The 17,044-nt window shown below is 38.5% G+C and overlaps 1 protein-coding gene across 5 annotated transcripts in view; it reads right to left on the reverse strand.

Moving 5' to 3' along the window:
- Positions 1–276: 276 nt before the first annotated feature.
- The window catches only part of ATE1 (arginyltransferase 1), a 69,848-nt gene continuing 53,080 nt past the window's right edge, over positions 277–17,044 (reverse strand). For all 5 annotated transcript variants that reach the window (XM_042863782.1, XM_042863783.1, XM_042863781.1 and 2 more), the window contains 2 exons: positions 14,976–15,096; positions 277–2,407 (listed from right to left, as the gene is read on the reverse strand). In XM_042863782.1, coding sequence (XP_042719716.1) covers positions 2,229–2,407; positions 14,976–15,096 — 300 coding nt within the window. In that variant the 3' untranslated portion in view covers positions 277–2,228. The remainder of the gene's footprint in view (positions 2,408–14,975; positions 15,097–17,044) is intronic.

Genomic DNA, 17,044 nt, shown 5'->3' on the forward strand with positions numbered 1-17,044 from the left:
GAGCTCTTCCAAGCTCTGGATGTTAACGTAAGTCTGCTCCCTTGTAATTCAGAGAATGGCTTGGGTTGGAAGGGACCTCAAGGATCATGAAGCTCCAACCCTCCATATTACATGCAGGGCCACCAACCTCCACATGTAATACCAGCCCAGGCTGCCCAGGGCCCCATCCATCCTGGCCTTGAACACCTCCAGGGACGGGGCATCCACAGCCTCTCTGGGCAGCTGTTCCAGCACCTCCTACTCTCATAGTAAAGAACTCCCAGGTTCAGCAAATCCTTCAGTAAATGAGTTTTATTACCTTTAACATTTTGAAAATCATAGTGGATTTTCTTTGTGCCTTTTGACTGATTTTATATCAAACAAACAGGTTTCCGTTTTGTTTTTAAGCTCTACGGGCATCACCACATTTCAACACACAGCATAGGCAGAAAATGTTACACTATTCCAACATTTCACCAAGTGGTAAGAGGTATTTTCCCCACAGTAAACAACTCCTTATAACGGCCATAAATAGCAGTCAGTAGTCTTGTAGCAGTAGGCTTAGGTGAGACGTGGGCAGACACAGATTGTTCAGCACACAGAAACCTTGCTGTTCCAGATAACACAAGTTCATCCAGCTACAAGGCTGGCAGAAACAACCAATTCTGTTGCAAAGTGGCAGTAGATTGATACAATACATAGCAATTAACACATTTTAGGGTTACTGATGAACTTGCACTCATCACCTGTAATACTGCAGTGACCAAACTGACATGGGAAAAAATAAATCCCCAACACACTTGAATCTCTACATTCTTGTGGCTGTTTCACATAAAAATCAATGATTAATGACACTGGCCAAGGGTTCAAAATTAAATCAAGCCCACAACTGACACAAGACATAACCTTCAGAGATTAGAGTTGAATTTGATTTCCTTCTGGGGAAAAAGAAACGTGTATACATATATTCTTGAATAAGATTCTCCTTCTTCAAAGGTTAACAGGAAACTTCAGGTTGATTCAGGGTAAATAGTAGCTCGTGTCACCCCAGATAAGCAAATTACAAACACACTGGGATCTTTATAACGTTGTTGGTGAATATAAAACCATATTATTTCCTCTGTATGACTTGATACGGATGCAGTTCACTAATGAAAGCATTAGTATATCAGCAATAAAGTGCTTTGGTAACACATCACATCTTTCTGTTTCCAAGATAAATATTCAATTGAAGATGTTAATAACCCGTGGGCCACTGTGGCACAAGCAGAACAGTCACAAAGACCAAGGAATAGGATATGCGAGTCTCCCCATACAACTCTGCTGAAAAAATTGCAACGATCATCAGCAGTGGTACCTCATGTTTTTAGCACAGTTCTGAAACGCGCACTGAAGAGCTGTAAGATGAATATCCCAAACTCTATTGCACATCAGTGCTGTGCATTAAAATATCCACTCTTTCTAGATAAAGGATAAGGCATAAAACAAATAACCAACAACATAAAACCTCACAGAACTCCGTGACACTTGGTTGCATCTCTTTGGTAAATTTATAGTGCAACTACTCTGTTTTGTCTCTGAAAGGGAAGGTTTTCCAAAGCGCTGCATCTCCTGCCACTGAGAATCAACTACGATTCCATACTCAGTAGATGCTCTGATGCTAACCTGCTATATTAAACAACTGAAGAATTTGCAGTGAAAATAATTTCTTCCTGTTTTTAAATACGGTGTTGAAATATAATTAAATCATGCCAGGTTTCCAATTGGAAAGTAACGAGATCTCAATTCTCCTGCAATAGTTTAAGAACATTTAAATGTGAGTACAAATTTAATGGCAATTTTATATAACAGATAGCTAAGCTGCTATTTGAAAACACTTGTGATTTAATTCTCATTAATAGAAATTTATTAATAGAGATAATAGAGCCAACCTTTGTCTGCAGAAAAAAAGCCTGTTTTTCATTTTGCTTAGATACTTAAGATTATTCAAAATGCAAAGAAAGGCAAGAACTATTTAATTAAAATGTATTGCAAGCACGTTTTTCTAAGCTGATATTGCTAAAGCCTTGCTATATTGTCAAAAGATTCATTGGAGTTGTCTTTAAACGCAGTTCCATGTATTCACACAAGCCCAGTTATATACCTTTACTGTTACTTTAGTAGGCATACCAACACACAACTACATTACATCATCCAGTGGCAGTGCAATCAATGATGGTTGTGCCATCAAAATGTCATTCAATGGTTTCTCAACTTCTAAACAACAACATTCTTTCTGAACATGTCTGTCCAACCAAACTTGCATATTGCTGAACGCTGGCTTCATCGCTCGGCCCCTTCCTCCTCTTCTTGTACACACTGTAAGGCATTATGGTTCTCTTGTGAAGTACTCTAACTCTGCCCAGTTCCTTAATACCATCTTCATCAACTGCAAAGAGAATCAGAAGCAATAAAAATTAGTTACATAAATTGTCCCTATGATCTTAATTTTTGCAATTAACTTCAATATGCAGAATGGAAACTACCTGAAGTAATAAAACCAGCCCACAGATGAATAGCAGATGAAAGCAGAGCTGATCTGCAAATCTATTTTCTTGAATTATGGTTGAAAATATAGTTTGCAAAGTAATGTGTGGGGAAAAAAAAAAATCAAGCATCAATCATTTCTAACAGCAATGTATAGTATTATTGAAAGTATCTCTACTGCTTCACTTCAGAATTCACATTCATTTAATATTCACTGGAGACCAATGCCAGAAGTGAAACTTTATCTGGGAAATAATTTCAAACAACTGACCAGAAAAGTCTTCCTGTTGTTGCCATACTGCATTTCATTACTACACACTTTTACAAAAACCACCAGCCCAAAACACTCCCTTTCTCTGACAGGGGAAATGGGTAAAAAACCAGCAAAATGCTCCATACTTTTTTGTGTCAGGTAAGCATGGGATGATAATTTATCTTTCCAGGTTCATGCCCTGAGCCAACCCCTTCTCTTCCTCACTTATACGAGGTTTTGAGCTTCCCCAGTAGAATAAGGCTGAACAGAGGCCCATTGCTCAAGCCTGACACCAAGCTCTACAGATGCAGGAATAGAGGCAGCAGTGCACACAGTAGCTCAGTGGGTTCAATGCAATTCCTGAAGCCTTCAGGTGTATGCACCATTCTTGAGCCTCATTAACTCAATCCACAGAACCCTTAAGACTTCACTCAACCAGAAGTCTAAGAGCAATGATGAACCAGTTAAAACTTTCTCATTCTTATGATTTCAGATGACATTCATGAATCCAATTGATTCTACTGTTGCTAAATAGTAACTTTATACAGCTGCTATGTGTCAGAAAAACTGGATCCACAGTGCTAGAAAACTCCAAAGTAAATGAGAGAATGTGTCTCACATACATGCCTGAAGCAACTACAGGATAAATTCCTACAGAATCATAGAATGGTTTGGGTTGGAAGGGACCTGTAAGATCATCAAAGTCCAACCCTCTGCTATATGCAGGGTCACCTCCCACTGGGTGGCGAGCCCAGGTTGCTCACAGCCCCATCCAGGTATTGAAAACTTCCAGGGATGGGGCATTCACAACCTCTCAGGACAATCTGTTCCAGCGTCTCATCACCCTCACAGTAAAGAATTTCTATAGAAATTCATAATATTATTGCAAAATGCTGGTAAAAATCTTGAACTTTTCCGAACTTCAGATTTAAATAGCTATCAACGTCAGCATCAAACACAGAAGCTGAAATATGACTACATAAACAGAACTACAGAAATTCAAACAACAGCAGAAATACTAGAACATCGGCACCTACAGACAACTCAAAAATTCCTTTTTTTTGGGGGGGATCAGGACATTATTCTGACTGAAGAGACAGCACAGGTAAGTATAACCAGCCAGCTGTAAATACTGCATCAACCTCTGCCCCATGATACAACATGGTGTGTGTTCATATTCATGTTTAAGCACACCAAGCTCCCTTGACTGGACAAGGACAGTAACCACTGCACCAAGCTCCACGCAACTCAACATCAAATCAAACCAACTGTTGTGCAAATCAGTGGCTACTTAATGGGCAAAAACTGTCTTTATTTAGAAGGGAACAAAAAGAGACAGAACTTTTACAGAATGTTTCACAAATGGCAACAGACCTAAAGCACAGCACCAGCTCTGGGAAGCAAACTGGTCACCTACTGCTGCCTTGCCTTAGTTTACATACCTGAAGCTTACTGAAGACCGAGAAATAGAATTCACCTGCTTTTCATATGTAAGTATCCTTTGAACTCACCACATGTAAGCTAAACAAATAGTCCGGAGGAATACAAAGAGATTTCTAAGGCAAATCTCTATTCAAATGTAACCCTTACTATGGAAAAGCTTAACGCTCCCTTCTGGCTCTTCTTTCTGCTCCAGTAAAGACAAAGGGGGTCATTAAATGCTTTTTGTAGCAAGGCACTCTTAGAACGTACCCCTATTCATCCACAGTAACTCCCACTTTTCTGCTGATTGCTTGAATTTACTATGTGAAACTTAATGAAGACTGTTTTACAAAGTTGGGAATGACTTCATTTCTTTTATCTGTGTTTCGATTCCCAACATTAAAAGTACAATGTATTTCTTAAAGCTTAACTAGGAAAAAAGCGGTTTGAAGGAAGAAAATCTGCGCGGTATTTGCTATGATTGCATTCTCTGCTAATTATGGTTGGCAATCGCTTTAGATGAAACACTAAAGTCAAAGGCACTTCGCTGTAGCCCTCTCCGCCCCTTTGAAACCCATCAGGTTTTTGATGTGCTGCCAATACCTTCCTGACATCCCAACAGGCTCCCCGTCCCACCACCTCTTCTATCACATTCTCCGTCTTTCTCAAAGTTCACCGAGGAAAAACGTGCAAGTGCAGCTCCTGGAGGTGACACAGCCATAAAGTTATTTTAACTTCTCAAATTGGAAAGTTTGTATTTACTGCACTTCTAGGCTGACTGTAAGTTTGTGTCCTGACCTGGATTTCTGCCAAGCCTTCATAAAGAATCTCCTGCCAAGAGCACTTTCAGAGCTGCTCACTGCTGATGTTCACTGCTTTTAAATAATTCTGAAGCCTGATACTGTGGATGAGTTCATCTTTTGGCTCGCAAGCGTTCCTGGCCCCAGCTTCAATTTCTTACAGTAACTAAAGCTACTGTACCTTGAATTCCCCTATAGACTCACTGGCTCAGCTGAACTTGGTTCTTGTTTGGCATATTTTTACACACTTTGTCTACTTTTACTCATTACATCAAGCACAGTCACTGCATTATCCTCCTTGGAATCAGACCCATGCTAGCACCAGCTCTATAGCTACATTAAACAGTTATTACTGCCCAGGTTCTAGCAAATTTGTTGAACGCTGCAGCCAAGTGCTTGCTGAAGCAGAGCTTGCCAAGCCATGCTGCAGGTCAAACCTCCTTGGATTGTGGCACAGCTGTAGAGCACTGCCTGCAGGCAGCAGAATGCCCTCCTGAGTAATCAAGGAAACACCAATTATCTTGAAAAGTCACTGTCATATGCATCATGCAGACTTTGAAGCTAAAGATGCAAAGCACAAACTGCATGCATAGATGCTTGGCAGTAAACAAAGTTTATCATCAGAAAAACTTTAAGCCCAGATATATTCCATCCTACAAACTTGTATTTGACTGGGCTTTTCTACAAATGTTGATTCTTGATTCATAGAATGTATTTTGACAGGAAGGATAGAGCCCTCAGTTGCCGAAACACCTAAAAATTTGCCTGGTTTAAGTGAATGTTTTTCCACTGATTCCAAAAATAGAAACTTACATGATAAAATAATCTTCTGCAAGAATAATTAAATACATAGATATAACTTAATCCCATCCGAAAAGGGATTCACAAAATGTTATGTGTCAGTGAAATAACCCCAGGCATACAATAGAGCTTTTAAAGAAGGTGAATAGGAAATTCTGTTGCCACAATACCAACCCTAAGTTTAATCAGCTTTTGGTTGCTTATGCTCTGGGGGCAACATCAGGCATACGTTGCCTTCAGTCATAAAGACCCCTTCAGTCATAATTTAAACCCAAGCAGAATGGGTTTAAATAGAGAATTAAATAGAAAATATAACTAAATTGGGCTCCAACATTGTTATTGAAAAAATAAATTAAGATTAAATATCTTCTGCTAAGCAGCACATAAATAAAGGTTGCTTTATATTTAACACTATGCCAGCTGATGCCTGACACCCATCCCCTGTGTGTTAGATATTAGGAGGAAGTTTTTCCACACAGAGGTGGTGAGGCACTGGCACAGGTTGCCCAAGGAGGCTGTGGATGCCCCATCCCTGCAGGCATTCAAGGCCAGGCTGGATGTGGCTCTGGGCAGCCTGGGCTGCTGGTTGGTGACCTGCACATAGCAGGGAGTTGGAACTGGATGAGCACTGTGATCCTTTTCAACCCAGGCCATTCTATGATTATGTAAAGCAGTATGTTGAAATGTGCTTTTTTGCATATTGCTTCTTTCATACTACGTTCACACATTAAGAAAGACCAGTATGCCTTGGGGTATACAAATACCAACTCAGATGAAAATAAGAGTACAGTTAAAATGAAACATGAAAAAAAATCAGCTCCTAATTAAAACCCAGGAAGCACAAGTCACAAAAGCCAGTACAGTGAAATGGTCAGGATAGTCTCCACCAGCCAACTTTTTGCTGTTCTGTTACTCTATCAAGAAAAAAAACTTTTCAAATTGCTTTCCAAAAATAGAATGTTTCTAAGAGGGAATATGTTCTTATCTAAATATTATCAATGATTCTTATAAAATACAACGGAAGAATTATAGCCTTAGAAGTAGAATGAGGGCAACTCCTGAAGATACCTCACAAAAAACAGCTTTTGGGCTTTGTGCCTGAAATCACTCAACTGGCTTATGATCTGCAGTTCAGCTTTTAGAAGCAAGCAGACTAATCACTTGACAAATGCATTCAAAATCTGCTAACCCTGCTGTGCCATGCGGAAACAATAAGTCATTGTGTTTTGATTCTTATTATTCTAGTAGTAAACATGAAAAGGGGCCAATGGAAAACCTTTCTTGTGCATACAGAATTCGTAGGTTCTCAGGCATAACTCGCAGCAACCTGCAAAATCTTCTGCTTACCTGCAAATGCAATAGGTTAAATATATTGTCTATATTAACAATGCTCAAATCTGAGCATGGCTCACTGTTCTGGAAACATCTGAGGGAGAGGCACATAAAACAGCGAGTATAAAATCTTAGAGAATTTCTGAGCCCTCATAAAATTTGATTATTCTAATCTACTTCAGTTTATTATCCTGTAATATTATGATGGAGAACTACCTGCCAAATGGATAGATTTAAATGACAGTGATAATTCTCCAAGGACTTGCTTTTCAGGGATGCAATACAAACAAATCTAGTAGTTCCTGGGAAAATGTTAGTTCACTGACACTGAAACAACTTCTTATAGCCATATCCAGTTTATCCTAAGTCAAGATGCTAAAACCACACAAAGTGGAATATAATCCTAAAGATGGGAGGTCAACAGAGGTATTATTTCACTTTTAGATGCTCTTCCAGAAGACAAAACGAGCTACAACAATTCTTTTGAAGTTGCACCTCTGAAGACAGCGCAATTCTTGACTGCTTCAGATCCAAGAAGCCAGAACATGAACTGACAATTAAGAATATTAAGTGCATACCCAGAACGCTTCTGGGCTGTTTCAAACACCCCTTTCAGTCACTCAGGCAACTTTCAATTACTCACTGTTGCAATGCACCATGCATACCAAGACTAGAAGCAGAACTGCAGAAGGTGCAGAAAGCAGCTCAGATATTGGTGGGAGAGGCACATTAACATGCAATCGTGACGTGAAGTTAGAGAAGACTCAGGGATGAATCTTGAAAAGAAAGATAAGCAATGAGCACAAACTGCATCATTCCTTATGCAAAACATGAATAAAAATTTTTCTTCAAAAATGCGCAATACCGTGTTACCAAGTCGAGCAGAAATTTAAAGCTACTAAGTAAACTGATGTCTCAAACAGATTATTCCATCTATTTCCTGAATATATTTTGCATAAGATTACATTCAAGTTACTGCAGATTTAAAAGACAAAAACACTACCTAAGCTGCGTTTTCATTTCAACAGTTTACTATCCTGTAAGCCAGTACGGTTCACTAACAAAGCCAAATACTCAACTCCACTGTAAGCAGTAATATTCTTACTATAAAACAATGCTAGTCAGTCTAAGTTTTGTATTGTGACCACTGCCTAAAAGGCCAGAGTGACCTTAATGAGAGCAAATCATGACTGTCACGCCAATTATCTGAATTTCAGCAACTTCCAAGCATTGCAAACCTAGCTTACACTTATGACACATTAATGTGTTTTAGACTTCATTTTTAAGGTCAAATTAATTCTACAAGGGCTGACAACGCAGAAACAGAGTTGTTGTCTTATTTCATACATGTCTGAGTTATTTATTCTGCACTGCACAATAAAAATCAGAAAACACTGTGTAATATTAACAGGCCATGGTGACTCTCTGGATTGTGAACTCGATTCCATGGAGCTAAAAACTTGCTTGTGGCCGAGACAGAAATATTAGACCAATTACAGTGAATTTCAGCAATCCAGCATGCTGTTTTCTTCCAGTCTACTTTATAAATATTTTTCCATATACTTACTTTCATCATATTTATGCAAGAATAAAACATTCTGACAGCTTTATTTTTTTCTCTGAAGCAAAATCTTCCCATGGGACTGACCCTGAGCCAGCTGATGACTGAGGACTTCAGACCTTCACATGAAGGCTTCCCTTCCAGCTGCAGAGCTGACCATTTTCAACCAGACTTCCAAAGACTTTTAATGGTGCCTCAAGACCCCCCAACAAAATGGAGTACTGAGCAGTCAAGCTTGCAACGACAGCAAAAGCAGAGGGATTAAGACAATACAAAAGATAGAATCATAAAATCATTCAGGCTAGAAAGGATCTCTAGGATCCCCAAGCCCAACCCCAGCCCAGCCCACCATGCTCATTACCCATGTCCCTCAGTTCCATGTCTCTGTGGTTCTGGAACACAGCCAGGAATGGTGAACACCTTCCTGGATGGCCAGTGCCAGTATGCCAGTGCACGACCACGCTTTCTGAGAATAAATTTTTCCAAATATCCAACCTAAGCCTCCCCTCATGCAATGGAAGGCCACAACTTCTCAACCTGTTGCTGTTATTTGGGAGAAGATGTTGATTCCCACCTCAGTTCAACCTCATCTCCTAGATGAAGAGTTACAGGATTATGCATTTGAGAATCACAGCTCCAAATGACAGGATGGGAACAGGAAAACTTTTCAAAAGGTGTAATTGTTAAAAATTACTTCTGAAAATATTTGAATTGTATTCAAGTGAAAACGGCAGGGAGCAATAAGAGGACTTTTCAAAGGAAGGGCAAGGAAAGGTCCTCTTTAAGCCTGCTTTGTCAATTGCTTGGCAGAAGTCAAGCAGAGAACTACAAACACAAGCTTTTCCATGAAACAGGCAAAACTGAAGCTACTGGCAGCAGCTTATCAGCTAAGGAAATCAGATTCCAGCAATCAATTTACTGGCTAAATTAATTAAGACATGGAATCAATTATGTTCCCAGCAGCTCCACGTGTAAGGCCCGGATAACCAGGTACTACAGCAGAAGCAAACACACACAACCAAGATCCATCATTTCTATACATAAGCATGAAAAATAAGGAGATGCTGGCAAAGTCCTCAAAAATTACATAATTTTTAAAAAACTCTTGGCTATTACACAATCTTCATGATGGTAACTTTGGGTTACAGCTTATTTTCATGACTCGTGCTGGAAGTCAGATGACGGTGCTTCCTGAGGAGTGTTGGTTTACTCTATCAATGTCAGATGCAGATACACTTAGCATAACATTAAACACTGACTTTTAAACAAATATTTACCGAACTTTGAGATTTGTTAACAACACTAAATGGAGTTCATAGTGTAATTGTACTTCAATTACAATTTAAAGTCCTTTCTTTCTTGGCAATTGTTTTGCGATACTCCAGAGCTGATGATTCACCCTAACTTCCAATGCTTAGTCCAATTCATGCACTGCTTCTGATGCATAAATTGTTTCAAACCATTTTCAAGGCTGCAGTACCAGCTGTTTAGTACCACAAATTAACCAAGTGAATAAAGTTTGTCACCTTTTTACTACAGAATCGCTGGAGGATTTGAGTGTATTTTTGTGTATTAGACCAAAATCCCACACCAGCCATTGCAATTTAATCCAAGTATAATAAAAATGAGTGAAAATTTGCCTGGCTACACCTTATTGGCACTGTCTACATTGCCTATTGCTATTATAAGAAAGCAAAGAGTTATTGGGAATAATTTAGCTATTAATCTAAGAGAACTTACTAAGATGTTTTCAAAACTCTCTGCACCATAACTTTAATGGATGTTGTTTTGAGGAGACCAGCAGTTTCTCCACAAAGCAGATGATGGCACAGTTCTAAACAACTGGCTTAAAGTTCTCCACGTGTGATATCTGTGACCACATTTTCATAGTCAAGAACTTTAACGCATGGATCCCCTTGTTCATTAACCTGCACTGCAGGACGCTTATGAACATTAATGCATACTGGCGTTTATGCTAATTCAGCTGATGAGATTTAAAGATGTGACACTGCTCCGATACATTTCTTCACCACTAACCTAAGCCATCAGAAGTGAACAAGCAAAAAAAAATAAATAGTGTTCACAGATGCAATAAATGCAAAACATGTTTGAAATAAGTCCTTTTTATTAGCAAAGAATAGTAGCTAAAGTGTAAATGGAATGTGTTGAAAGTTGGCACTAGAAACCAAGGTTGTTGAAATAGTTATTTTTCTAGATTATTTTTCTAGTGAAAGCATTATGTATACAAATGCATATTTAAAATAAATACACTTTTGTATAACCCAAGCCTGCAGATTTCTGGGTAAGAGCTTTAAGTTTTATTTACTAATGAACTAAAAATCCCCCGGTTCCTCTCAAGAAACATTAATACGCATGATCAAGAGGATCAGGATTCTGAAGTTATTAAATCTCTGGAATGTTGTTTGCCTTTTACTGCTCTAACTTATTACATGCAGCAGAACAATGCAGCAAAACTATTAAAACCTCAATTTTGTACATAGCAAAGAAAATGGAGTTGATGGTTCTGCAATACGTGGGAAATATCTACCACAAAAACTGGAGTTGTTTCTCCGTTTCCTTATACCATCTTTTAGCATCCATGGTGTTTTGTGTTAGACTATTGTCTCTGGAGCAAAATGTCTTCTGTCCATGAATTTGCAAAGCCCACACAGAGGAGTCTGTGTCTCTGCCACGTGTGTTTTTCAATACTAAAAAAGGGGCTTGGGTTTTAATTGATGTATAACGTTTGCATTTTGATTTTGTTCTATTATTAGTCAGTTATACAGGACACTGAACAGATGTGTACTAGCTAAACAATTATTAATATCAGTAAGCAAACCTGTCCAGATAAAAAAATCAGTTTTGATCTGCAATACTCATAGACTTTGCTCCAAGTACTGAACACGGAAGGTGGGAAGCAGATTACAACTGAGACTTCTGTGGGCCATGCCCATCAACCCTGATCAAATACTGCCTTTACTTATGTAGAAAAAAAAAGAAGCAAAAAACAAACCACCCTGCTTACAGTGGTTTGCACACACACCCCAGTTACACGACACGCTGAAGGCTTTGAAATCACTACGTTACACCAAGACTGGATCTATCCTTATCTGGAGTTGCTTCTTGAAGGTGTTGACAGTCCAGTGGTGATAGGAAGAAAGATTTGCAGTTTCCCAGTAATTTAATTACCATCCCCAAAGCAGATTATCATACTTCACAAAAAACTATTTTCACAGTCTTGACTTGGGCGCAACAAACCAAAATTCTCAACAGATGTTTGAAAAGACATCAGTGGGTTAGATTCAGAAAAAATGGGAAGCAGAAGGATAAAAGTATGTTGAGATACCAAGTAAATTATTCGTGATACTTTTCATACTGTGCTTATTCCATAGCCGTAACTGCTAGTGAAAGTACCAGTGAGGTAAAATGCTGAAGACCAGTTCTGCAAAGAGGTAGTGGACTAGCATGAAAGACTGACCATGGCCACACTATCACGTGGCTCTGACACTAGTTTCAATGCGTTGTCCAAGTCACAGACAAGTACTTTCCTGCAGAGTAATCCTGAATTCATTTCTACTTTCTTCAGTACAACTCCATCAGTATTGGCAGCTCCGTTTCATATATATTTCTTTCTTACAAAGTAGGAACACGTGGCCTGTACATCACCTCAACAAAATGCAGTTTAGCATAGCCTCTATTTTCAGAGCTCATCACTATCCAAACCCTCAGTTACTGCCCTGCCTCACTAACTGCTGATTTATTTGTATGCAAAGGACTCGTTGTTGCTTAATAATAAACACATCAGAACCTTCATAAAGCTCTTTCATTTATAAGATGATGCCAGGCAACAGAAATAAAAAATAATCTGTTCAGCATGTGTAATCTGCACGGCATGTGTAATGTAGGTAAATTGGTAATTTAGAAAAGAACATTTGACAAAAGGTATAACCTTTTAACCACAAATGTTGTTTTAACATTGCTATGCAGTTTTTTTCCCCCCTAAAGTCACTGGTGTTTTCCAATACAAGCTAGGAACTGCACACGAAGAGGCTACCAGCATGGCTTATTAAAATATAAAATCTAAGAGTTTGCTGGCACAGCTCATCATTTTCTCTGTTTGACTGGAGTGTTTTCGGTTTAAGTAAGGCTGAATCTCAGCACACTGGCCAGAAGTCAAGAGCTGGATCTATTTCAGCTGCTGGGCACCCATGATTTACCACCCTAAGTAATAAAAAGGTGAGTTATTACAGTGCCTGTGGTTGCTTTATTCAGTTATTAACTGCTAGACACTTTTCTAGACTCATCTCTGATGTATAAAGAGTTAACAACTTCGTTCAGTTTGCCTCTCCTCTCTTCATCCTCCAACTGTTAACAAAAGTATTAGACGTCAGACAAGGACATGGAAAACAATACTTCAAAACATTTGAAAACACTGAAGCATGGGACAACCAAATAATGTAAAACAGGCACAATCCTCCATAAATAATGATGAATATTTCCTAATACTTCAGAAATTTTCTACTATTTTCTGTGAATATCTCTGTTTTTTTCAGAAAACCTGATAATAGCAAAGAGCTCTGAGTGGTAACGGGCATGAATACTCAGCAACCCTCCTCCCATCACTGAGACTTGGCAGGTCAGAGTGTGCAGCACTCTCTTCTGAAGTAGCACTTTCATAACCTGCAACTAGCACATTTATTAGCTATCTTTTTTTTTATGGGAGGTGAAAAGGAGTTTGAAAATTGCCAAATATGATGAACAAACTGGTGTGAGGTAACATTTCACAAATCTTCTGGCATTACAGACCATACTAAGAGATGACCATTTGCAGTGACTGTTTTATCACCTTGGGCAACAGGGCAAGCCACACCATTCCTCCCAGTTGTTTAGTGGGTCTGGTTATTGCCCTCAGATTGTAAGTAGGAAGTCCCAATGCTGATAAATCATGACCTACTTAACTGACATAGCTGAGGGCTGTGTTACAGAAAGCTATTCACGAGGAATAAAGCACATCATCTTTTCTATTGCTCATTTTGTAATTTGCCGTAACTTAATTAAACTCATGTTGCTGACTATTGTGGAGAGGAAAGGAAAGGAGGAGGAAACTGATTCTGCTGTTGAGAAGTAACTTCCTTAAAGCTAGCAAATCTTTAAACCTCAAATGGCTAAGCTCTCAGCAGGCCCAACACACTTCAACACGTAGCTATGTTTTAATTTCCTTTAACCACGGGACATAAGTCACAGCTCCAGTAATGTCTGGAGTGAGATATTTTGTGCTGATAACGATGCAATGTTTTATACCCTGCAGTTTCTAAAAGCCTGGTATCCCACAGGAATTTCACAGAATTGAGAAGATGATACCCCTTAGCTTCTATGGGGTTAACATCGTCAAAGGCAGAGTAATTTAGTTGTCAGTCTTAAATGAACACACTTCTTTTCCTTCTGCATAACAAAAATATCTTTAACACCGCTAGCCTCCAAAACCATTCCTTATTTTACCTCTTTTTTTTCCTATTTCCTTTCACCAATCTAATGACATATCTGGGTGATGATGATATGACGTACCTTAAACACAGAGATCTCTAATGGTTGTGGTTTTTTCTTTCCAAAGTGCATCCAACCATATTCCATATTCCCAAGGCTATTTCCCACCATATCACATGGCTACCTGCAGTCCTTCTCTATTTGTACAGTACAACCCATATAAATTGTACCCAAACTTTAAATCATTATCTGTGTCTAGCAGTGTATCTGACCTGACTTTTTAAAATAATTTTGACCTTTCAATGCAAATCAATAAGTAATTACTTTACAGAATGTACAACTTATGTTCCATGTAATTCAAGATGCTTGTGGCGTTTCTACTGTTGTATTCTTCACAATTTCAGCTAGACTGAAAAGCAAAATTAGCAGTCTGTTCCTTTACACCTGATGCCTTTATGCTTCTTCACTTTCACTTTCCTGCACTGATTCTAACTTTGCCTCTTTATGAGCTCATCAGACTAGAATCTAAGGGAGGATTTGTTTTTGTTCACAAAATAGTATATAAAATTACCTGAAAAACACCAAAATGTCAATTCTGAATTACATACTAATGTAAAACAGAATGGATTAAAAACTTGTGTTCCATGTGTTCAGAGATAAAATGATCTACTTGATAATGCTCGCAGAAGTTGTGAATCTTAAACTTTCTTCCCTCTTAAAGGCAACATTTCTATAACTTTTCAGAAGCAAACAATACCAACACGCAGCAAATATGAGAGAGACGGTTTACATCATTTATCATTACTTGTGTCCTTACCTGCTTTTGCATCCTGGTTGAAACGAGAGTATTTGGACAGCTCGAGCAGTGGGAGACATTGCTCAATAGGGGTCCAAACGTACGTCTCTGGACACAACAAGTCAGAGGGTCTATACTGACCCTACAAAGGAGGAAAGGAGAAAAAGAAGAGTCAGATCAGTTGCACAGATACAGTCTGGCTACACGTTTCCAGATTTTCCTACAAGCAAGGAATGGTTTTAATCTAACCTAAACAAACTGAGTAAGAAACAGCTTCACTGTAAACACAAGCTTATTCCTTTAGTAAATTCTGCATTAGCTCAGGAATACAGACTTAACCTTGGCACTTGAAAAAAATAAAATTAACACAGTATATTTTATGTTATCCAAGATGAACTCAAGAAATTTTGGCTCTCCTTACTGAAACTCTGTGTTTAAGTTATCCTCTAGTGATCTGTTGAGCTGGTGCTGACACTAAAAAACTCAGCACCTCAGAAAGCAGCTTGTCTCAAATGTTCTTCATTCCAGCAAAGTAAAAGCGACAAAAAAAAACCAACCTTTTAATAAAAAAAGAACACTTCACAGCAAGTAGGATTTTATTTTTACTGCATTAGTGATAGAGCAATTTGTCCATTGAACATTAAATAGCAATACTGTCTTGTCAATGCAATTTTTCCTGGAATAGCTTACAGGTAATCATTATGAAATTCAACTATTTTGATTTATTGAAAAGATATTCTTTGCAGACATTCCCCAAAATTAAACAGTGATATTATTTTCCCTTCTGCTACACAGAAAATCACCACCTCAGCAATAACAACCTAATCAAATCTTTTTTTTAATTATTTCAAATAAGATTGTTCATTGGCCTATAACTTAAAACAAAGATCTATCTTGGAGCCATTATTTATTTAATCCATTTACTCTCAGTCCCCATAGCCATATGTGGCAATATTTAATTAATTTTCAAACTGGAAATTCACTACATATATCAGCCTGGAAAAACAAGTATACAGTAAATAGATTGTAAACATCTCAGGATTTCATCATGCTACCCTCAATGCAATTAAGAGTTCTTCATTTGAATTAAATAGGTAATGATGATGATGATCATTTTGTAAAGAAACAATTCATATTTTTGCCAAGTACTAAAGTCTAATTGTTGATTTTATTTTCAACATCAATGAACATAATTATGTTCATTATATAAAATAAAACAATGAACATAAGGCTGCGGGGTGACCTCACTGCAGCCTTTCAATACCTAAAGGGAGCCCACAGAGGGGAGGGGAATCAACTCTTCGAAAGTGTTGATATGTGTAGGACGAGGGGAAATGGTTTTAAGTTGAGGGAGGGGAGATTTAGGTCAGACATCAGGGGGAAATTCTTTACCCAGAGAGTGGTGAGGTACGGGAACAGCTGCCCAGAGAGGCTGTGGATGCCCCGTCCTTGGAGGTGTTCAAGGCCAGGTTGGATGGGGCCCTGGGCAGCCTGGTTTAGCATTAAACGTGGAGGTTGGTGGCCCTGTATGTGGCAGGGGGGTTGGAGATTCATGATCCTTGAGGTCCCTTCCAACCCTGGCCATTCTGTGATTCTGTGATTCTATAATTCTGTAAAAAGTTACATTCACAAACTCTGCTGTTCCTTTACAGATCCACCCCAACGCAACAACACGTGATTTTGGAGGCTGTTTTCTGGATGCTTACAGAGATTCCAGCTTCTTTTAATTCTCTTTCTATTCAACTCCCGACAATATTTAGAGCAAAGAATGAACTTTTTCATTATTTATGTCCTATCAAGTTTAAATTGTTCAGTCAGAAATACAAATGTTATGTCTGATGGAAGTCACAACTGTCCACATGAATAAAAGAATAATTTTGTTCCCATTTCTATCTGAAGCGAAAACAATATTCCTTCAGTGCCACAGAAGAGCTTAAACTTCATGGCATTAGAAAATACTCAACCTGGCATTGAAGTGTTAAACTATCTAAGCAGTTGAAAGAGACGGGAATGCAATGCCTAAAGAACGTGCTTAGACACTATTATTCAGATGAAACAGATTAAGGATTAGGGAAAAAGTATTCCTTTTC

This window comes from Lagopus leucura, unplaced genomic scaffold (assembly GCF_019238085.1).
Source record: "Lagopus leucura isolate 7727_CA_CO unplaced genomic scaffold, USGS_WTPT01 Super-Scaffold_741, whole genome shotgun sequence".
Classification (NCBI taxonomy): Eukaryota; Metazoa; Chordata; class Aves; order Galliformes; family Phasianidae; genus Lagopus; species Lagopus leucura.